The sequence below is a fragment of the Carassius auratus genome, chromosome 32 (genome assembly GCF_003368295.1).
Source record: "Carassius auratus strain Wakin chromosome 32, ASM336829v1, whole genome shotgun sequence".
Classification (NCBI taxonomy): Eukaryota; Metazoa; Chordata; class Actinopteri; order Cypriniformes; family Cyprinidae; genus Carassius; species Carassius auratus.
The window spans coordinates 13,777,887-13,802,276 of record NC_039274.1 but is presented as its reverse complement, the minus strand read 5'-3'; the positions used below and the strand labels follow the sequence as shown (position 1 = coordinate 13,802,276).

The window sequence follows — 24,390 nt, the reverse complement described above, 5'->3', positions numbered from 1 at the left end:
AATGTGGAAATAAAGAGTTGGTTATGCTTAAAATGTTGATCTTTTTCTGTCTGTTTGTTTGTTTGTTTTTGTTTAGTTGTGCAGTTATTAAATCAGATTGTCTGTGTAAACCATACTTTTGTGACATATGACACTTTATAAACATTAAAAAACACTGTGTACATACTTTTAAATTGTTGTTTATTGTTTATTTTTGTGTCAGAAAAGCTTTGTAACAAAGAGGACAACTATTCCAAAATAAATTAAAATAATAAAAATGTAAATAATTAAAAATTAAATAAAAATTAAAAGATAACAAAGCCACAGGGTCTAATAACCTTAACAGATGAACTTTAAAAGTACAATATAAAAAAAAAGAAAAACTAAATATGGCCAACAAGCTTTGCTTTTTTTACATAATAATTTTAAATGAATGCGTTTTAAAATAAATAACACTTATGTGCCAATATAAAACTTTATATCAAAGAGGATAACTATTCCCAAAATAATTTTAAACCATTTGAATAAAAAATAAATGAAAATTAAGAGATACTAAAGCTACGGAGCCTTATAACAATAACAAATTACCTTTAAAATCACCACAACAAAAATATTGCACAACAAGCTAGTCTTTTTCTAAATAAATAAAAATAAATAAGCTTTAAAATAAAAAACACACTGTGGCTATATTTTTAGGACTTGCTTTTTATTCATGTTTGCATTTTAATAAAAAAAAAAAACAAGCTCCCTGACCGTGGATGGGCTGAGTCTTTGAGTTCTTCTATCTGAGATAATCTGCCCAGTTTTAGAAAAAAAAATTCAGATGGCACGGATGTGGACACAATGCAAAGTCTTGTCTTTGTGACTTCAGAAAGGCTTTTGTATACTGGTGAACATCTCCTCCACCAGGCAGAGTGGCTCTGCAAGGTTGGCCCGCATCTCCATCATAGCATCTGAGGTCTTAGAAGAGGTAGCAGAAGGCCTCAAACTTGCTACCCTCTCGTCAAAGTCTTCCCAAAACATGGCCCCTTCACTGGCAGTGCACCAGGATCTGAAACTCCTCACTCTGAGCTGGGTTAAAACTAGTAAAGCTGAAGTTATCATAACCTTAATGTCTTAAACTAACATTAATAATTCAAATTCAAAATGTTATTTGCTTTTAATGTATGTCATTATGTCCTTTTTTGAGAAATCTTCTTATACATAAATTATACCAATATGTCAAGTCTGCCTAGGAAAAGCAATTATTATACCAGCAAACTCAAAATTGGAGTAAAAATGAACAAACTAGTCTATAAATACTTTTTATTGTAAACTTGGATTATTATATTATTATATAGCCTAGTGTTTATTTACCGATAGACAGTCAAGAAGACAAATTAATCAATATGTTATTTGTAACAGAGTTTTATTTATTTATAAAATAATAACAAACCATAGATCCTCAACAAACAGTAACAAAAACACAGTGACAGAAATGTCAGAAATGGCGCATGGGTCTGTCACGTGATTAAGGAACGAGTCAAACTCGACCCGACACCCGAGACCCGAAAGACTCATGAGATGAACTAATCAATTCTCTTTCCGGCTCAAGACTGCGTTAGTTTTGCGTATGGGGCTGTCACGTGATTAAGGAACGAGTCAAACTCGACCCGAGACCCGAAAGACTCATGAGATGAACTAATCAATTCTCTTTCTGGCTCAAGACTGCGTTAGTTTTGCGTATGGGGCTGTCACGTGATTAAGGAACGAGTCAAACTCGACCCGAGACCCGGAAAGACTCATGAGATGAACTAATCAATTCTCTTTCCGGCTCAAGACTGCGTTAGTTTTGCGTATGGGGCTGTCACGTGATTAAGGAACGAGTCAAACTTGACCCGAGACCCGAAAGACTCATGAGATGAACTAATCAATTCTCTTTCCGGCTCAAGACTGCGTTAGTTTTGCGTATGGGGCTGTCACGTGATTAAGGAACGAGTCAAACTCGACCCGAGACCCGAAAGACTCATGAGATTAACTAATCAATTCTCTTTCCGGCTCAAGACCGCGTTGGTTTTGCGTATGGGGCTGTCACGTTATTAAGGAATGACTTAAACCCGAAGACTTCTTGTCAGGTAAGAGGTGAGATGAGCTAATCACAGACTGAAGACCCAGGTAAAGAATGAATATTTTTTTCTGTATCTTATAGCATTTTATTTTTGTATTGTTTGTTGTGTGATCAACGTTTGCAGAAGTACTAGATGTGTTGGGGAGGTAGCACTTAATATTTTAATAACATTTTGCTAAAATGAACGAAATGACTCGAAAAAAGATTCCTTCATTTTGCTGAACGAGACTCAAAAGTCCGAGTCGGTAAAATGATCCGAACTTCCCATCACTACTTTGAACATACCTATCCACCTTTTGCTCAATGCGGAAGTAAGCCTATGGGTGAGACTTCCGTTTAATTCGCAGCCATAGGTAAATAACGAGGAGACTAACAAGGTGCAGTAAACAATAAAACCGTTTGAATTACAAACCAGTGTTCTTTATTAAGATAACAGATTAAAATAATATTATAGGACACATCAATTGTCAATATCGAACTGGTTTGTACAGCTAAAAATAGCTGGATGCAAATGAGACCGGAAGCTTAACCCATTTAATTTACAAATGGCGGTGCCCATTTTTACGTCAGGAAAAAAACGTGGATAGAAAGAGAAATAAAACTAAATAACATTTTGTGCTGAAAGTGTATTGTAACACAAGCGTTACTGAACATGTACCGCAAAAAAATATTACTGAAAATTGATTAGTAATGCCTTAAGCCGAACGAACACTGTGCGATTTCAGTGCGATTTTGGAAAGGTACCAACTCACACTGTACGAGTAGATCACATGCGATGTAAAGCCAAAAGCCCCCTTTCCACTGCACATGACATTAGGACATGATTGTCGCATTTCTCCCTCTAGCGGCAGTCACGCAGAACTTCAAACCGGTTGTGCAGCAACCATGGTAAAATTAAGAATTTTAATGTGCACCCATCTTCTGATGGCTACTTCCAGCAGGTTAAGGGGCCGTTCACATGTCACTTCTTTTGCGCACTCATTTTCGTTATTTCCAATGTAGGCGCGGTAGCACTACAATATCCACTAGCACTACAATAGTTTGCTGACTTCCTCCAAGGCTGCATTGAGGCGATGCCCCACGTCAAAGGACTAGCTATCCTTAACAATTGTGAGGAAAATCACAAGTTGCTCAGAAAAACTACGAGAATGTATCGTGCGCAAGTGGAGTCGAGTTGTTGTGGAGGAACTTGACACATCCGGAAGCTATCTAGATCTTGCATGCTTCATAAATTTCCTGAGCAAAGATGCACGGATAGCCTGTAACCCTATTGTTTCTACATTGTTGATGAACTTCAGGGCCACAAATGAAAGATCACCAAAGAAAGCCAAAGCTCTCAACACAAATACACAAACAAAGAGTTTCGCTCAGGAGAAACAAGAAACAAATGGCAGTAAACCAAAATCACCTTGCTTCATCTTTAAAAGTGAAGCTCATAACATCACCAAGTGTCCCACCTTCACAGCAAAGAGTAGTGAAGATAAAAAGGCATTCATCTGTGAAAATCGGCTCTGCTTTGGGTGCTTGAGGAAGGGTCACATGACCAAAGATTGCCAGAGACGACACACATGCAACATATGCAACCGTCGTCACCCAACCTGCTCGCACGATGACAGGAAACAAAGACCTGTGGAAACAACAACGAATAGCTCCACTTCCACAGAAAACCATGCAAGCTTGGAAACTCACAATGTCGTATCTCATGCATCAACACAAAGTTTTTCAGCTACCTCAAGTATCGTCCCAGTCCTTGTGTCTTCAATACAAGAGCCACACAGAGAAGTACTTACGTACGCAATACTGGACACACAGAGTGACTCAACGTTTGTCTTAGAAGAAGATATGACTGTCCAGCAGCATTAACTCCTCTTGAGATTATCATTGGGGACAAAAATCAACCGTTTGCACAGAGATAAAAACTAGGATGGAGTATCATAGGCTCATCAAATCCTCACCTAGACAGACAAGGAAGTCAGAGCTCTGTGCATCGTCTCACAGTAAAAGAACTGCCAATTCCATTGACGACAGATGTTCTAAAACCCCTAGAATCAGACTTCACAGAGAGAACTTATGAAGATAAATCTGTGTCCCAGAACGATGTTAATTTCATACAGTTCCATTATGAGATGCTTCATCTTTGATATCGAAAGAATGTTTTATCAGTTCTCTGTCACTCCTGAATACCGGAATTATCTGAAATTCCTCTGGTGGAAAGGTGGAGATTTAGAGAAGGTACCACAGGACTACAGGGTGCCGGTTCATCTCTTTGGAGCCGCCTCGTCTCCAGGATGTGCCAACTTTGGCTTGAAACATCTGGCACGCCAACACTAAGTTACCTATCCACTAGCATCAACATTCATAGAGAAAACCTTTTATGTTAATGACAGTCATTGTCAGTCAGTGTTCCAACAGTCGAGGAAGCCAAGAAACTGCTCACTGAGTCACAGGAGTTAAAGGGGGGGTGAAATGCTCGTTTTCACTCAATATAATGTTAATCTTGAGTACATACAGAGTAGTACTGCATCCTTCATAACTCCAAAAAGTCTTTAGTTTTATTATATTCATAAGAGAAAGATAGTCTGTACCGATTTTTCCCGGAAAAACCCAACCGGCTGGAGGCGTGACGTGTAGGCGGAGCTAAAGAATCACGAGCGCGAATAGGCTTTTGCGTTGAGAGCATGTGGAAGCTGTGACATTACCGTGAGGGGAAAACCATCATCCAAAACAAACCATTGCTTACAGTCAGATTCAGTCGTTTATTTATGATCCAGAATCAGATCCAGAGGCTGAAACTGAACAAAAGCAGCAGCAACGACTTGCTCCGAGCGGGGCTCGAACCCGGGTCTCCGGCATGGGAGGTGACGCACTAACAAGGAGGCAGAGATATTTGAAGCAGTTTTACTCACTGCCTGCGGTTCCAACACACGATCGTGACCCTTTTTCCTTGGGATTGCATCATCCTTAAGAAATAAACGATATGCAAATCCGTCGTCAAACTGGGCCTTGTGAACCAGCATCTTCAAAATGCAGGGAACAAACAAAAACACTTGCACAACTCCGTTGATGCTCTGTAAAAATAAACTCCATCCACTGGTCCCTTAATGCTGTTTTTTTTTTTTTGGTAATCTGTGCAGGGTTGTCTTGCCCTGGCAACCAAAAACACACTTCTTTTGTGACTTTTCGCGACGCTCTCGCTCTGATCAGTGAATCGCTCTGATCAGTGAATGCCTGTTGTGCTCTCAGTGCTCTGCTATACGGGAGCGCGCGCTCTTCCGGCAGAAGTGCCTCAGGACCCATATAAGGAAATTCCGCTCCATCTAACGTCACACAGAGCCATACTCGAAAAAAACTTTCCGAAACTTGAGACAAACCGGAAGAAGTATTTTGGGAACAAAAATACTCCTTCAAACGTACAACTTAATTTTTGAAACTTTGTCCATGTTTAGCATGGGAATCCAACTCTTTTACAGTGTAAAAAACTCAGTATGCATGAAATAGCATTTCACCCCCCCTTTAAATAAAAACACATTTCATATTGGTCATTTGTTAAAATAATTTGTATTGGGTGTAAACATGATTAATATGTGTACATGATTTATGTGCAAATTATTTGTGAAACTACATAGAAGAAATTTGTATTTCTGTTTATTCTGTAGTTTTCATGGTGTTCATTGTGCATGGTGCTCATTGAGAGGAAGAAATAAATTGACACCCATTTGAAACTCTCTGCATCTTGATCAATATATCCGAGGGGCCGCTACATATATTAATTTGCATAATTGTAGGTTTATTTGAAATTAATTTGAAAAGAAAAAGCTCTCACCTCCCTGAAGTCTGCACTTCTCTTTTTTCTTGTAGACTCCAAACAAAATCTGATAACCAAAGTTGTTTAAGACCTTTAGCGTCTCCATCACACTTGGAGTAACCCAATCAGGTGGTCGCATCCCATGCTTTGCCTGGGGAAGGAGAATAACGAGAAGAGGTGGAGAGAGAAGATTTTCTGATCTGACACAGTTCATGGTGTCTGTCTGAGCATTAGGATTTAATTTATTCTGAGCATGAGATCAGTCTGATATAAAATTAAGTAATGGTGATTCAGTTTGTGGTATGGCCATTATTGCAAGACATTTACCGCAAAGCCTCATAATATCATGAATGTGTCCACACAGACGGGGGAATTGTTTTACCCACAAGCCATCAAACTTGTGAACGACTGTCATGACTCCCAAGTAAATGTGTTTGTATAAATACGAGCCTCCTCTGATATTTTTAAATGCCTAATAACAATCAAATAAAACAGTAATGGATATATATATATATATATATATATATATATATATATATATATATATATATATATATATATATATATACACACACACTCATACACACACAAATATTAAAATATTTTGAGAGTGTAGGCAGGAAACTTTGTAGCTCACAGTAGGTCTTTAATGATTATCATTTAAAATAAATTATTCTATGGAGGAAATAAATGCAATTTGTTCTTCTGGAGTCCTAAATCTGCACTTGATAGTGAGTGAGTAAAAAAAAAAAAAGTTCAATATATCATTCATTCATTCCTATAGACGATACTTAGCAAGTGAGATTGACTGAGTTTTTTAATCCTAGATATAGCCATGAGTGCATGTGTGCGCATAAATACCAGGTGAAACTCACCTCACAGAACAATGTGTCATACAAACTCCAAATATTTCCAATGTTGGGTTTCTCCAGTCCTGTTCTATTTCTCACCATCTCCAAAAAGCCCTGCATAAAACATAATGACATCACAATGAATGATCATAATCTAGTGGGGTTTTTTTTCAAGATACACATGCTAACATTGTAAGTTACATTGTAAAAACAGGGAGCAAGATTTAAAATATATAATGAAAAAATTGCACTAAAACTGTAAATACTTTGACTGAGGAGCATAAGTTTTCTGCCATCTGACAATACATATTCACAAAATCAACAAAACGATTTACATTTGATCCATTTACATGATATTTACCCAAACAAAACAAGGATGTAGGGATTCATTATACTTTTTAAAATCTAAGGTAACAATGTTATTAGTTTAATTATTAATTGTAATTTTCACATGGTGGACTCACCTTGTAGGTTTCAGTCATGTTAAGAAAAATGTTTGTTTTTTCAGTCTCATTCCTTAACTGTGAGTAACGTGGACAGTCTTTCAGAGGGAAGGAGAGCAGCTGAAAAGAAAAAAGAAAAACACACTGAAAGCAGATTGTGTAGCAATGGAAACTGATTTTAAACATACAGAGACACTTATTGATGCTGCTTCTGTGCAGATTTGACTTCATCACTGAAGAGAGGTCAGGGCCAAGTTTCAGTGTGCAAAAAAAAATTGAAAAGTAAAGTGAGAACTTCATTGTGATGTATTACCTTATCTTGGTCCTCTGGGACAGTGTGGACAGGTATTGGTTGCCATTTCAAATCTGGATTAAACATCTCAGAACCATTAGGTGGGAACATGCCAGCCAGGTTTGCTTCTGCACTCATTAGAGTCCGATCGGCGTCTGTACTTCTGATAAATATCTATGGCACAAAGACAGGATTACTTTTATGTAAACACATAAGTCAGATAAATCTTTTAAAGTTTATTGAACATATTTGAACAATAATTTAGAGAGACAGTAACCTCATGCCGGTCATAGCTCTCACTCAGGAATCCCGTGTAGCGTTTCTTTAAAAACTGACCCAGTTCGAAGTGTTGCTTCATTCCCTCCTGGAGTGATCAGAAGATTGAGTTGAAGTAATAAAAACAGCCTCCTACTAAATCTTATACAAAAAGAATTGTATTAAGTCCTTAAAGGTGCATTCAGTAATTTAGCACTAACTTAAATAGTTGGACACATTAAGAAATAAATTGTTTTTGTGAGGAATCATCTGAATGTGAGATGATGACTAACCAGTTAAAACAAATAGCATAAGGCATGTGTGTGAGTGTGTGAGTGTGTGTGTGTGTGTGTGTGTGTTTGCATACTGTACCCGAGAGAGCTGTCCAAAACCCTGGGGCCAGTCACTCTCCTTATAGGGATCAGCTGGATATGCCATGACTGGAGATCTGTCACCATGACGATAAAGCTGGCAGAGAAAAAGGTCATATAAGTATTGGGGATTTAGGTGTGTGTTCAGGAGCAAAACCAACTTGTCATGTGCACATCCTGACACTTGGATACAGGCCACACAGTTGTCTGTAAACACATTCTAATTGGATGAGCAAATTTAGTTTATCTCCTTATCTTTATCTGTCTTTAACAGAAATCAGACTTGCTTCAATTAGAGCCTTACCAACATATCGTTTAGCTGATATTTTTGACCATTTCGTCTCTGACATATCATCATTGGCGGATGTGCTGCCGATATTATAATATATTTTTTACACAACATATAACGCAGATAAGATGCTTGAAATGGTGTAATTATTTATATTTTTTTCCAGCAGAGGGTTCTCGATTGTTTGCTACTGGTGACCTGGATGAAAAGTTTTAAAGCTTAGTGTAGTCTATGGTATACCACTGAAGCACGGCAAATCCTCACCAAATTTGGGGGACCCCTTCATCTTAAGGAAACCTCTGTAATGTGAACTGAGTGTAAGACTTGAAGCCCTCTGTCGAATGAGACCATAACCGCATCATAAGGCCAAGGGGTTCGGGAGGTACGGGGAGGTTAACCTATCTAGCCAATCATGCCGATGAGCAGAGTGTGGTGTTTGAGAGTGCTCCTTGAGCTGAATGGATCTCCCGAATTTGGTGGAGATCCGCCAGTTCTTTCACCAGATAGTGACATTAGACACTTTTACTTCAGTCTCTTTTTCAGGCAGCAGCATTCAAGCGTTTCTTCTTATTCGACCGTAATAAGTGCCCTGTAAAGTGGACTTGATATACAAGTGGACTTGAGTACAAGTACTGTTACATTGATGAAAAAATACTCAATTACAAGTAAAAGTACTGCTGTCAAAACAGTACTTAAGTAAAAGTAAAAAGTACTCCTCTCAAAAAATACTCAGAGTACAAGTTACTAGTTACTTTTTAGCGGGCAATATTTAGTTACCAAAAAATATTCAAATCAAAGATCTATGTGGATGGATCACAGCAACTTTGAACAAAACCCACTTTTACAGTATCTTACTGACAAAGTATGTTAATTAGTGGTCATGATACAGGGATTTCTAACTTCAATATCTGGTTGGATAGGAGTGGTTAAAGGGGTCCTATTATGCTCTTTTAAAATGTCTTGAATTTGTTTTGGGGGTGTACTATAACAGCTCAGACGGTGTTTCAGTACTGCCTGCCTCTTGCCAAAGCAACAAGTTCCCTCTGATGTAGATGGCATAAATATTCCCCTATCAATTTGATATTGTTTTGGAAAACAACGCTGTTGTCCATACAAGCTTTCCATTAAGAATATCTGTATGTTATGTCTGACATCATCCTTCACCACTTCTGGGACCTAATGCTCTGCCAGACACCCTCACAAAAACAACAAACTTATTCAGCTAAAATATTAGTGTCTGAGACACTGTGAGCACGGAGACTGTAGTGTGCACAGCAAATTACAATTATCTTAAATACGTAATATTAATGAAATAGTGTTAATAAATGCTCCTGAGTATTCTCAAGTGAAATGAGTAGAGGCTTGGACCTGGAACCAGCAGTCCTAACATCATGACTTAAAGTGTAACTAAACCCCTGGTCAGAGCCTGACTCCACCCACTGGCAATATTTGAAAAGTGCTGGCTCAAATGGCAGTCTTATCTCCCGCATCGCGATCGGCATCCAACGATGCTAGGCGGGAACTCGCGGTCTTCCAGGCCGAGTGCATGCAACCGTAGTGGCGCCTAATTTTCAAGTCTGTTGGAAAACTTTGCAGTCCAGCAGTGCTGTTGCAACCAGCAACACTACACCTACGTACCATCCTGACCACTGCACTAAATACAGATAAATCTATGCTAACTTGAAGCTATCCTAACTGCAATACTATGCTACTAACTAACTATGCTTTTAACAATACTAACGTTACACTAACAACTATGCTAATTAACTACATAGGCTGCACAAAATAATCTAAATAACTATATAAATCGGCCATAAGTCTTGGACACTCGGGTGAAGAGAGGGGCGGAGCTGTCAACTGATTACCACCTAGAGGTGTAGTGTATTTTTTTCTGCCATGGATCTGAGGAATCACACAGTCTCTGGGTTTTGTTTCCAGAAGATAGACTTTATTTCGGAGAGAAACAAAGCCGAGATCCTCTTTGTGAGAAGATCTCCCGAATGCTAGGTAGCATCTCATTATATACCCTATACAGGGCGTTTCCAAATAGTCAGACTTTTCCTTATGCTTGCAATTTTGATTCCTCCCTAGGGAGAAGAGACCCCTACTTGTTTTGGTATAAAGAAAGGCCCTTTCTGTATGTCTGACCATATTTTTCTCATCAGTTCTGAACATTCCAGCACGTAGGCATATTCCTTTCTATCCTTTACCTATAGGATTATAATGGAAAAACAACTAGCAACAAAAATGGCTAGATCCACATTGATTATTCTTGATTGATTAAAATCTTATTAATAAAAATCTCCCACAGTGGTGAGTTGTATCCGATGGTGGGGGAGGAAGCTGGACAGACTCGGCAGACCCAAACGTACTGTGAGGGTCTGTTGGGAACGTTTGGCCGAGCCCCCTGTCAGAGAGATCTTCAACTCCCACCTCTGGCAGAGCTTCGACCTGATCCCGAGGGAGTCTTGGGATATTGAGTCCGAGTGGACCATGTTCTCCACCTCCATTGTCGCTGCGGCTGCTCGGAGCTGTGGCCGTAAGGTCTCCGGTGCCTGTCGAGGCAGCAATCCCCAATCCCGGTGGTGGACAATGGAAGCAAGGGATGCTGTCAAGCTGAAGAAGGAGTTCTATTGGGCCTGGATGGCTTGTCTGACAGGCAGCTGACAGGTACCGGCAGGCCAAGCGTACTGCAGCCGAGTAGTCGTGGAGGCAAAAAATCGTGCCTGGGAGGAGTTCGGTGAGGCCATAGAGAAAGACTATCGGTTGGCCTTGAAGAAATTCACGCAAACTGTTCGACGCCTCAGGAGGGGGAAGCAGTGCCCTACCAACACTGTTTACAGTAGAGATAGGCACCTGTTGACCTCAACTGGGGATATCGTCGGGCGGTGGAAGGAATACTTTGAGGATCTCCTCAATCCCACGACTTGTGTTCCGTTGAGGAAGCAGTGGCTGGAGACTCGGAGGGGCACTCGTCCATCACCCGGGCTGAAGTCACCGAGGTAGTTAAAAAGCTCCTCGGTGGCAAGGCACCTGGGGTGGATGAGATCCGCCCCTAGTACCTCAAGTCTCTGGATGTTTTGGGGCTGTCTTGGCTGACACGCCTCTGCAACATTGCATGGCGGTTGGGGACAGTACCTCTGGACTGGCAGACAGGGGTGGTGGTCCCTCTTTTCAAGAAGGGGGACCGGAGAGTGTGTTCCAACTATAGGGGGATCACACTTCTCAGCCTCCCCGAGAAAGTCTATGCCAGGGTACTAGAGAGGAGAATTCGTTCGATAGTGGAACCTTGGATTCAGGAGGAACAGTGTGGTTTTCGTCCCGGTCGTGGAACACAGGACCAGCTCTACACCCTTTCCAGGGTGCTGGAGGGTTCATGGGAGTTTGCCCAACCAGTCCACATGTGTTTTGTGGATTTGGAGAAGGCATTCGACCGTGTTCCTCGCGACATCCTGTGGAGGGTGCTCTGGGAGTATGGGGTCGGCGGCCCCCTACTTTGGGCTGTTCGGTCCCTGTACGACCGGAGCAAGAGCTTGGTTCGCATTGCCGCCAGTAAGTCAGACCTGTTCCCGGTGCATGTTGGACTCCGGCAGAAGTCCGGCAGAAACTTGTACCAACCCGGAAAAAAGATTTTCGGCAGAAATTCTCAGTCATTCTTCTAAATTATTTTTAAAAACTTTGGCCATGTTGAGCATGAGAATCCATTTCTTTAACACTGTAAGTAACTGTGAATACATGAAGCACCATTGTACCCCACCCCCCTCCCCATTTTAACAGTGCTAAATATCGTGTTGCATTGGTGGGGAATATGCATAGAAATGATAAGCAGATGAGGTTATGCATAATAAAACTAGGCGTTGTAAGCTCCATATATGGTGATTTCGGGGAGGAGTCCAGGTGGAGATATACGTGCGCACATTCTTCGTCTGACTAAGATTTATAAAGGTATTTTTGCTCAGGTTCTAGCTTTTATGCCTGTATACGTACACTTTCAGGATGAAATCTACGTAGAGTTATATAAATGAGACCCCAGATGCGGAGTACATTTACTTGAGTATTGTACTTAAGTACACTTTTTGAATATATGCACTTTACTTGAGTATTATTTTTTCACTACATTTGAAAGACAAATATTGTACTTTTCACTCCACTACATTTCAATCAAGTCGTTACGTAGCAGGTTTGAAATGTGATTTTTTTCTTCTCTGAACAGTGACTTTCAATTTTTTTCAGACAGTTAATCAGTAATCACTCTTGTACGGCTACATGAAGTGATTTCCCAGCATTTTTTTTAACATTGGCCATTTTTTTTTTTTTTTTTTTTGTCGAATTGCTGTTTCGCAATGTTTTTTTTTTTTTTTTGAAGTAGTGTTGTGGTTGCAAAGTTATACAGCTACAGTTGTGTTGCTGGGTTTTTAAGCAGCAGTGTTGTGGTTGTAAAGTTATACAGCTACAGTTGTGTTGCTGGGTTTTTAAGCAGGTTTGATTTTTTTTTTTTTTCTTATCACTCTGTATTTACAGCAATTTCACTGTCCACTCTTTTCAAATGTAGATGAACAGCTACAAATATATGTGTGCACTCACTATCAGAGCTGTGTGAGATAACTACCATCCTGCTTTTTTGGGGTTGGGTAGGGGTGTTTTATTTTTAAATGTAAAACTTCTAAAGCTTTTTATTACAAATATACAAATATACTACAAGCTAGTCTGTGTATTCAGTAGGTGTAATGTATTGTAAGTTACTTCAAAGGTATTGCAAGTATTACATACAACAACAATAATAAAGTGCATTGACAAAAAAACTAAACAAGTACCAAAAGTAAATTTCCTTCAAGTACTTTTAAAAGCAAGTACTTCTATACTTTTACTTAAGTAAAAATCTGTCTTTACAACATTTACTTGTAATGAAGTAATATTTGACCAGCAGTATCTGTACTTTGACTCAAGTAATAGAGTTGTGTACTTTGTCCGCCTCTGAAAACCAACATCAAAATGATTGTCTAATCTGTAACAAGACACGCCCACTGAAGTTGTGTAATAAAACTGTGTTTTTTATGAATTAATTTATTTAAATTTAGATTTTCAAGCTCAAGTCAATACAACTGCAAAACAACACTTTTTTTAATTGTTGAATTTCAATAGCATGTTTTCTGCTATAGTTCTGTGACTAAAACTAATATAAAAAAATAACAAGAAACACACTATGAGGTTGATAAATAAGAGTGTATATATTTTTAAATTAATTTATTTATTGGTTTTCATTTCAATAGCGTGTACTTTTTTGGTGTCATTTTGGTGTCTGTAAATATAACAAACAATAAAGATTTCTCACAAAGACCTGGAATCAGCCTACTGCATAACCACTGGCTAATGGAATGATAATGATTTTTTATATTGTTATTCTTTTATTAATGTCTTTATTAATAGTAATAATAATAATAATAATCACAATTACAGTATTTTTTATTTAAATTCAAACTTAAAACTTAAAAATAAGTTTTATCATTTTCATTTACTTTGCAGACGGTCACTAACTGGCCTAAGCACTAGTTCACCACTGTTCGAGCCTTTATGCACTGCAACTTATCGTGGATGATTAATCCAAATAAACTGTGATGTGTGTTCAGTTCTACATTCTAATGCTTTCAGATTTTTATACAATTATACTCATAGGAATTTATTTTTTCCTGTGAGTATCTGTCTAATACCGTCAAACAAACTTTATATCAGTCAATCTGAGAACGTCCTTATAAATGCATATGCAAAACTTTTCCAATCTATACATCCAAAACAAACAAAGCAAATAGAATTTACTTGGACATACGCTTATATCAAGACATTTCATTGGTTTGAAGGGAACAGGGAGGTTTATTCTAATATCTAATAACCAAAGTTTTCATCAAAAACAAGTTGCAAGCTAAAAACAAAGTTGGTAGCAAACAATGGTTACTCAGGTCAGCAGATATTACCACTTACACGTCGTTACTGTTTGATACCGTTTCAAACTAGACAGCCATCGACAGAAGACAACTTTATGAATGCAAAGCATTGAGGGTGGAAAAAAATTAAAAGACACAAACAACAGTTTATATTTACACAAAAACGCAGAGTTCTAATGCATAAAAATATGAACAGAATATGGGAAGCCAGAATGTGTCATTTTAGGAACTTTTAGGACAAAAGGTTCTGTCAAACAGACAGATTATACATTATAGTGCTCACCACAGTGACAAACTTCAGCGTCCTTTCTCCACTGGAAAGACCGAAAGCAAAAAGGAAAGAGATGGCCAGAAAACAGGACTCCATACTTGTGGGCGAGCAGCTAAAGCAGAGCACAGTAACCTCACTGAACGATGATCTTTGTCTAGCTGGTCTGGCAAACAGTAGTGTTGCCAACTAATTTTCAGAGGAAATTGCTAAAGGAAGGTCAATTTGTTGCTACAAGTTGCTAAATGATGTTGTGATGTAATTGTGTGATTATACCATTAAATAATTGAAGCAAAAATGTGTCCCTGCATCAATTCTCATCAGCAAATATATTTTATATGTTTATTTAGATTTTGTAAAATAATATAAATAGGTAACATTATATAATAGTAAAGGATAGCAAAGTCCACTAAAAGAGGTAGAGCTTTTTTGCATTTGGCTCCCAAACTCTGGAATAGCCTTCCTGATAACGTTCTGGGTTCAGGCCAAGTGTGCCGCACTAGTTCTCAAAAGTGAAGCTATCGTATCTCAATCGCCTGCAGGTGCTGGTCCAAGAATAGGTCAAAAACCCCACTTAAGTGACAATGCTCAGAATTCATGCTCTGTATTTAACCCATCCAAAGTTCACACATACCGCAGTGAACACACACCCGGAGCAGTGGGAAGCCATTTATGCTGCGGCGCTCTGGGACCATTTGGGGGTTCGGTGCCTTCCTCAAGTGTACCTCAGTCGTGGTATTGAGGGTGTAGAGAGCACTGTACATTCACTCCCCCCTCCTACAATTCCTGGCAGCCTAAGACTTGCACCTGGATTATGAGTCCGAATCTCCAACCATTAGGCCACGACTTCCCCTCAACAGAATCTAATGGGACGTGAGACAAAATAAATAATTTAATTTCACTTCAAATATTTAGTTTGTAAACATGGTTTTTGTTAATTGATGTAGATTTTATCACACTGATGTAAGTTCAAGTGTTCATTTTCTTAATTAAGTTTGGTTTAAGTTAGTTATGTGATGCTATAAAAATGGAAGTGTAACATCATGATTGACAGCTCAGACTTACAGTTTCTGAGGCGCAAACTGACTTTTTACTGATCTTTAGGAAGAGATTTAAGTCGTACCTTATTTCAACACAAGCATCTTGTACAGCAATAAGTAGACAGAAATTGGAGCAGACAGGTGTGCTTGCGATTGACCCTGCAGGAGTGTGGGTGGGAAGCGGCTCCACTTTGCTGTCTACTGCGCAGACTCGGGTCCCAAGTTTACAGATTTTCCCATTGTTAGATTATTTCATGATCTCTGTCAGATATTACTGTGAGGTTGCAATCCCTCCTCCCTTCTTACTCGCTCCTTTAACAGATGTTTCCTGTTTTTGCTATATATATATATATATATATATATATATATGTGTGTGTGTTTTTGTCTTCTCTTTATCTCCTGCCCTCCCTTTCCTTGTCCTATGTTTTTCTCCCTCCTCCCATCTGTGTTTTCTCTCTCCATTATGTCTCTTTAGCTCAATGTATACCTGCATGTGCAGATGATACCTAAAGGTGAATTGGTGAAGATTGGTGGGGGGACCTTTTAGGCCCAGGTTGTTGAGTTTAGTTTGACCTTTGCAGAAAGTTGAAAGGCTCAGTGCCAGTATTATTCCTTATATGTCCAGTAATTCCTGAACACATGTATGTTTATATAACTTGTTGTTTTGGCTCATATTCAACACATATGTAATCCATAGCTCATTGGTTGAAAAAGATCTTACCACCTTTATTTTATCCTATATAAACAATGTATAACAATAAAGATTTGAAGTGAGGGTATACTCAGATCTTGTGTCTGTCGTGCCTTTTCTTCCCACGGCCGTGAACACTTCAGAAGGACTGAGAAGAAATTTTGAGAGACCATTTTGATACTTTAAATTTAACACCCATAGACAGTAAAATAAATTTCCCACCTCGAAAATCGGGTTCACTTAGGATCCCGAGTGATCCCATTGGCTCAACTAAATTTTAATGGGTATTCACGAGTTCACACTTACATACAATTGAGGGGGTAAAGTTTAATGCGTATTTGGCATGCTGTCCGGGGGGAGGGCTCCGAGCTCAGAGTTCGGCCCGAACCCAGAGTACTCCCCCCTATGTAAGTGGTTTAGGACTAGAAGTGTGGAGAAGTGGTGGTGGGGGGATGCTGTGAGGACAGCCACCGAACGAAAGACCCCCCCAAATGAGTACCGCGTTTGGCGAGCTGGCATCTTGAGAAAGGGTCTGAATGTTTGACCAGTGGGCCCGTGATGGCGGCTCACTGTACCTGGACTGACAGGCCCTGCTGGCCTGCAACGGGGAGCAATTTTAATTTGGAGCGACCGATCAGGCGAGTTTTTTGCCTTTCTCCACTGTGAGACCAATGCTCGCTGGACAGAAAGAGAAAAACAGGAAAGAGGAAAATGAGAGCTTGACCGGGAGATTTTCTCACACTGCGTCTGCTTTGAGACCCAATGCTCGCTGGACGGAAGAGAAAAAGTAAGTGCTCTACCGGGAAAGTTCTCAATGCGTCCGCTGTGAGACCAAATGCTCGCTGGACAGAAAGAAAAAATGGGAAAGAGGGAAATGAGAGCTTGACCGGGAGATTTTCTCACACTGCGTCCGATGTGAGACCCAATGCTCGCTGGACGGAAGAGAAAAGTAAGTGCTCTACCGGGAAAGTTCTCGCTGCGTCCACTGTGAGACCAAATGCTCGCTGCACAGAAAGAGGAAACAGGAAAGAGGAAAATGAGAGTTTGACTGGGAGATTTTCTCACACTGCGTCCGTTGTGAGGCCCAATGCTCACTGGACGAAAGGAAAACGTAAGAGCTCTACCAGGAAAGTTCTTGCTGCGAGATCAAATGCATTTTTTTCTCCCCCTTCTCATTCAATAAGGGTTAGGTGAGTTTTTTTTAATGTGGAATCGGTTGGTCCTGATATAGCTATTGAAAGCATCTGAGGACCATCTCCCAAGGGCTTGGATCTGCTGTTGGGAGAGGCCTTTTTGGGCTGCTGAAGTTGCTGCCCCAATACGGAATAAGTGATTTGAAAAATTCTTTACTGGAATGCCTGACTGTTGGAGAACGGCTTTGAGGTGTTTCTGGAACCAAAAACGTGTCACAGGTTTTTTGGATTTGTCTATGAATAGGGGTTCAAGAGGAGATTTGGCCTGAGAGCTTCTCCATTGCGAATATGCCAGAATTGACTGGTATGGTTGGATTGGCGATGAGAGATTAAAAATGTATATGAAATTACCTTTTTTGGTTTGGTCGGTCTTTGTTTAATCAAATGATTGATTCACCATCTATTACTGATAAGTCTGAGATGGTGGGGTGGATTTTTGGGTCGAATTTGGAAGTGATGGCGAGTTCCAAACATCTGAGAAAACCAAAAAGGGCTAGGTTAAACATAGTGTCGAGTGTGCGAGCGATACTGATGGGCTGGTAGCCTGTGCGGAGGGCACGAATACATTTGGTGAGAATGTCTAGCATTATGGGTTGTCTAGTGTCGGGACGGGTGGGCTGGGATCTTTGAATCCCTTTGATCAGGAGGGAGGTTTGGGAGTTGTTTATCTCAGGGGAAGGAGCGCCCAATACATCAATGTATGGAAAAACTGGATGCCGCTCAAGTAACCTTTGATGGACCCGACTTGAAGGCCCTTAATGCTATTAAGGTAGGAAATAAAAGAGGTGACTAAAAGAAGAGAAAAATCAGGGAAAGGCATGTTATAAGAGACATGGAATGTTTTAAAACATCTCCAAGCCGTCACGTAGGATTGGAGGGTTCTGGGAGAAACTGCTTGGAGGATAGTGTCGAGCGATGCGTCAAGCAGGGGTTTTAACAGGTGGGTTACGGGAATATTAGTTCTGAATAGCGAAGTACTGGAGTTGGGAATTGATCCGCCTCTGGAAACCCATCAAATTGAGGATTGTCAAACGGACCGATCATGAAGCCTGACTCAACTTCTTTTTTGACCAGTTTGTTTACGACTTCAGGTTCTATGAGTGCATGAGTGCAAATTGAAGATTATTACATGTGATGTTTTGGGAGAGTGGGCACTCTAAGCCGGGTTTAAAGCCGTTTTTTAGGCCTGAAGCAGATAATGAGTAAATTCAGCGTCCGGGTGATGAGCTAGTTCGAAGTGCATGCGCAAAATATTTACAGGAGTCGCCAAATCATTTTTAGATTTTTTATTCACAGATTTATAAACTGGACATACGAAGCGGCATGAGTGCCGCCACAGAACCTACAGATGTGCATAAACCGGCAGCGTGCTCGGTTACATTTACCATTGTTAAAATGATTACAGGGCTGTCCGCTTTCGTCGAAAGGAGAGTCCTGGTTTACGTGGGTGGTTGCTCCCCGAGACACGTAGCTGGTGGATTTAGTGGTGTTTGTTCCCGCATAGGGAAGAGAGGAAGAGTTAACCTGCGGGCACGATGCAGTTGAGTGCGTCACTGACCTGCAAACTGCGCAAGTAATGTTTTTGCAACCCAAAAACAGTGCTGTGTAGATCTGAGTCGAGTGCGCTCCGGTATGTGCGCTGATTCTACTGTGCGACTCGCACTGCACTTTTTGCTGAAAAAGTTTATGGTACGTGTAGAAGTGCCCACCCCCATAGGACAGTGCAAGCTCGGCTATGATTGCTTGATAATCGTTCAGTTGGCGCTGAGTTGGGGAAAGCTGAACAGATGATTTCAGTGAAACGGGAAAAAACAATTGCAAATTCAGAAAATGAAAGAACACGAGATAAGTGAGTGTTTGTGTTTTTTAGGGTAACTGAGAAATCATCTATTCGGCGGTCTGGTTCCGCTCTTGGGAGAAGAGGAAGATGAGAGGAAAGGTCTACATCTGCACCTGATAGGATCTGTGCGCGGATACTTTGGGATACTGGTGGTGGTTCCATGGCGACTGCGTTGGACGGAACAGGCATCGGAGTTGCTGTGAAGTGAGAATAGTTTGTATGAGAGAGCTGGGAAGGGTATAATCCGGGGCTGCGAATGTCGGCGGCGGCCTCACGCTTAGATGACCCGCTGTGGCTTGAAAAGGAAAGTTAGTTGGAGGGTATGACGAAAAGGAAGGATTATAGGATGAAGTGTGGGCTTGAGCTGCAAGCGGAGGCAGGCCTGCGCTTGTTTGAGCTACTGGAGCCGCAGGCCACTAGAAGTGGGCGGGGTTATAACCTGGTTATAACCATGGCGGAATCTGGGACGCGGCCCAGGCTCGCTAAAAGCCTGTTTCTGCGGCTCGATGGGCGAAGTGAGCCGGATCCTGTGTGGGAACACGATGGTGGTAGCTGGGCAGGCGAACTTTGTTCTGCCTGTGGGTCATTTTAGGAGTAGGCTGTAGGGAAACGTACAGATCATACAGCTCTGCTTTGTTCATTTTTCGCGAAGCCTGTATGTCTTGAGTTGCCCAGCGCTTCCCTTGATCTAGCTACGGTCCATTTCCCAATAGTCCCAATTGTCGGGACGGCCGAGCGGTAGGAGGAGGACGTGGAAGAAGGTGGAAGCCTTGCCGGGGGTGGTGAAGACTGGCCTCGGCGTCTTGGTGAGCGTAGGTGATGGTGATTGGTGATGTAGGTCTTGGTGATGTTTCTGTCCACATCGGATGAAGAGCTTAATTTAGACATGGTAGCAGAGCTGAGACCAAAAAGCTACTAACTGCTGCGAGACTGTCAAATGAATTGCAGTGAGACTGCTGTATATAAACCTCTTACCATTGATTGCTGAGTCCTCTCCACCTGTATTAATTATCTGCACGTGCTTCTCCCGAACTTTGTTAATAAAACCTCGTTTATTTTTATCTGCAAAATCTCACTTTGATTTATGTCATTTGAAATTCATTATGACTATTTATGTCATTAATGCGCACATCTAATATACAGATGCATCCTCTTTCAGTTGTTAACTTTAATTTTAGACTGAGCCTATACATAAACCTTGTGTGTTTTGACAGTTTTAGCCCAAAACATAACTTAGAAATCAAGCACAGTTTGAAGGGCTTTTTCGTTTTCGTGCTGTGCTTGATTGTTCTCAGAAAAAACGCACGTCAGAAAAGCACACGAATGAAATGTTTAAATAACCAGTAAGGATTTAAAATAAAAATATTTTGTGAATAAGTGCAGTGTCCAGTGAGCATAACTTTCCCGCTGAGTTTACACTTATATTAATGTATGTCGCATAATTTTGTGGCACCAGAACTGCAGCTGATACAATGTGTGATGCAGCATAATACAACAATATTTCTTCAAAAGCAGATGGTGGAGACATTTTTATCGTCCACAGCCAAAAAAATTAATATGCTACCCTCCGTAGAAATCGAGGACAGACCGGACCGCGAGGGCATTTTAGTGTTGGACCTCGTTGGAAGTCGCAAGTCGCGGGAATTCTCTGACTTTCAAAAAAAAAAAAACTGTTTCAGTCAAAATCACTCTGTTCCACTCTCAGTGCACTTCGATCCCATACGCTCGCTGTTTTGGGGTAGCAACTGGGGTGACAAAGCTCATTTGTGCCACCATTGTGGACATGCCATTTCTTTAAGGCTCTGCCAGGTAAACATTTAATTGGCGTTCTGTTCTCACATGATGAACTTTTTCTCAGCGCGTATGCCCGAAGCACACGCACTGTCAAATGGCGCCAAATGCACTGCCTCCCCCAGCCTCCCCCTAGACACCCCCTTGCCAGCATGAGAAACTTTCACTCTTCTGTAACGTACATCTCTGCACTTCACGACCACAAACTTAACACTAAACCTGACAAAACACTCGCAGTTAGTAATTTCTAAATGTGTTCACCACCAATCGTACTTTGATTAAAGTTATCAGCAATTTTATTTTGCCATTTACCTTTATCAAGAGAAAATCAATCCAAATTACCATCTCCGTCGCTCGAAGAAAAGATAGCATCATCACTTCGCAAGGCAGCAGTCACTGAAGGGTGGAGTCCAGACAATTCGGGATTTTAATCCACACTTTTAGTATAAAAGTGAAATTACACCAAATAACAACACTGAACATGAGTACTGTTTAACACTGTAGATTGTTCATTCAGCTCTTTGGGAATTAATATCTTTTAACCCTGCAAATATTACACTGCTGATTTTACTCTAATAGTAGGCGAGAAATCCCTGGCTATATAAGCAGGCGTTTGCCACTGGGAATGGGCAATACCACTTATTTTGTTTTAGATACATTACTGATAATTTTAAAGGCAAGTATCCTTGATATTGATATTAATACCGATACAATTGTGTACAGGGTTTTTCTTTAATTTTCCCTGACTGCAGTCATCAAATGTAACATCAGTGAGGCAAAGCTGATGTCTATTTGGGAAAATCTGCTTTGATGCGTTTGTTTGACAACTTGTGGTTAAAGTGCTACTCAACAGTCAAAATCTGCAAATGCACTTTGCAGACACTGCAGTAAAGAAACACACGCTGTTTGGCCATCTACTTTAGCTTTTGAAAAGTGATTTCTGTTAAATAAAATATCTCCTTTTGAATTAGTCTTTGAGCTTTTTAACTTTGCAGATCTTCTTTATGCTAGAACAGCAACATTACAGACTAACAAAACTAAGGCTCGTGATGGCCTACATGCAGACAACCTTAATTGCCTGCGGGAGCAGCTACAGCTGCGACAGAAGGGGAAAACAGAAAAGGCTCCTGAATGGAGTAGACACTGCTGTGACAGTTGGGAAAGACAGAAAAGGCTACTGCAGGAGCAGACACTGCTGTGGCAGTGACGAAATACAGAAAAGGCTCCTGGGGGAGCAGCTACAGCTGCGGTAGTAAGGAAATACAGAAAAGGCTCCTGCAGGAGCAGACTGTCATGGTTCATGGGTCTGTGTGTTCATCTTGCTTCTCTGATTGTGTGTGTCTGTTAACTAGCACCACAGCTGCGGTCTATGAGCGCCAGCTGCAGCTCATTTGTGTTGCCTTTAAGTTTGGCTGGCAATCCTGTTCGTGTTGTTGGTTAGTTGATTCTCATATGTCTCTCCTGTCTAGTTGTTGTTGTTGTTGTTGTTGTTGTTGTTGTTGTTGTTGTTGTTGTTGTTCCTTCAGTTGGTATTCTCTGGACCTTATTGTGACACAGACACTGCTGTGGCAGTGGGGAAAGACAGAAAAGGCTCCTGCAGGTGCAGACGCTGTTATAGCAGTGAGGAAAGACAGAAAAGGCTCCTGCAGGAGTAGACCCTGTTATAGCAGTGGGGAAAGACAGAAAAGGCTCCTGCAGGTGGGGTAAGACAGAAAAGGCTCCTGCAGGTGCAGACACTGTTATAGCAGTGGGGAAAGACAGAAAAGGCTCCTGCAGGAGCAGACACTGCTGTGGCAGTGAGGAAAGACAGAAAAGGCTCCTGCAGGTGCAGACGCTGTTATAGCAGTGGGGAAAGACAGAAAAGGCTCCTGCAGGAGCAGACACTGCTGTGGCAGTGAGGAAAGACAGAAAAGGCTCCTGCAGGTGCAGACGCTGTTATAGCAGTGAGGAAAGACAGAAAAGGCTCCTGCAGGAGTAGACCCTGTTATAGCAGTGGGGAAAGACAGAAAAGGCTCCTGCAGGTGCAGACACTGTTATAGCAGTGGGGAAAGACAGAAAAGGCTCCTGCAGGAGCAGACACTGCTGCAACCGTGAGGAAAGACAGAAAAGCCTTGCTCAATTGAGTTTAAGTCAGGGCTCTGGCTGGGCCATTCAAGAACAGTCACAATTGTTGTGAAGCCACTTCTTCGTTATTTTAGTTGTGTGCTTAGTGTCATTGCCTCGTTGGAAGGTGAACCTTCGGCCCAGTCTGAGGTGTTGAGTACTCTGGAGAAGGTTTTCATCCAGGATATCCCTGTACTTGGCCGCATTCATCTTTCCCTCAATTGCAACCAGTCGTCCTGTCTCTGCAGCTGAAAAACACCCCCACAGCATGACGCTGCCACCACCATGCTTCACTGTTGGGACTGTATAGGACAGGTGATGAGCAGTGCCTGCTTTTCTCCACACATATCGCTTAGAATTAAGGCCCTGACATGCATTGTGAGCTGTAAGGTCATATATATATATATATATATTATTAGACAGGTGTGTGGTTTTCAAGTCCAGTCAGTATAATCAAACACAGCTGGACCTATAATGAAGGTGTAGAAAAACACAAAACAATCAAAGGAAAAGAGTTAAATATATGAGGGTCACAGCAAAGGTTCTGAATACGCAGGACCATGTGATATTTCAGTTTTTTCTTTTTTAATAAATGTGCAAAAATGTCAACAATTCTCTCATTTCTGTCAATATGAGGTGTTGTGTGTACATTAATGTGGAGAATTTTTACTTAAATGACTTACATTTTTGGCCCACAAACATATTTGACATTGTGAGTCTATGTAAATTACAGAGGGACGTGTTCAACAAATAATGTTTGGTTAAGCGCATAACTTTTAAATGTAAGAGGGAAGAAACATTTCAGTTTTTTTTTTTTTTTTTCAAGCTGTTGCTGCAAAGTGGAACATTTAAAGTATTTAGTGTTTTACGTTTAACATTATTGGTGATCTTTGTTTTACTAAAGACTCAAATCTATTTTAAAAACAGCGAGCAGCATATGGCCTCCAACAGGAAAAGCAGCCGAGAGTGGTACAGTGTCATTGGCATAAGAGTCTGACCACAAATTCAAGTGTTCCGCTGACAGCCCTGAGGTGTTAACATCTAGCGACACTTTGTAGGCAGGTGAGAAACTAGTGCTATTAAAAGACACCACCACCAACACAGTCTGCAATTCTATGCTGATGCTATTCTAT

At 40.8% G+C, this 24,390-nt stretch overlaps 1 protein-coding gene across 2 annotated transcripts in view; it reads right to left on the bottom strand.

The window, feature by feature from the left end:
* The window catches only part of LOC113051633 (lysosomal acid phosphatase-like), a 38,106-nt gene extending 23,355 nt beyond the window's left edge, over positions 1-14,751 (bottom strand). For both annotated transcript variants that reach the window (XR_003276930.1, XM_026215541.1), the window contains exons 1-7: positions 14,615-14,751; positions 8,105-8,200; positions 7,755-7,841; positions 7,499-7,651; positions 7,207-7,305; positions 6,767-6,856; positions 5,910-6,042 (exon numbers count right to left, since the gene is read on the bottom strand). Coding sequence is in view for 1 of the 2 variants with exons in the window: in XM_026215541.1 (XP_026071326.1) it covers positions 5,910-6,042; positions 6,767-6,856; positions 7,207-7,305; positions 7,499-7,651; positions 7,755-7,841; positions 8,105-8,200; positions 14,615-14,698 (742 nt within the window). In the remaining variant the exon portion in view is untranslated. The remainder of the gene's footprint in view (positions 1-5,909; positions 6,043-6,766; positions 6,857-7,206; positions 7,306-7,498; positions 7,652-7,754; positions 7,842-8,104; positions 8,201-14,614) is intronic.
* Positions 14,752-24,390: the final 9,639 nt, after the last annotated feature.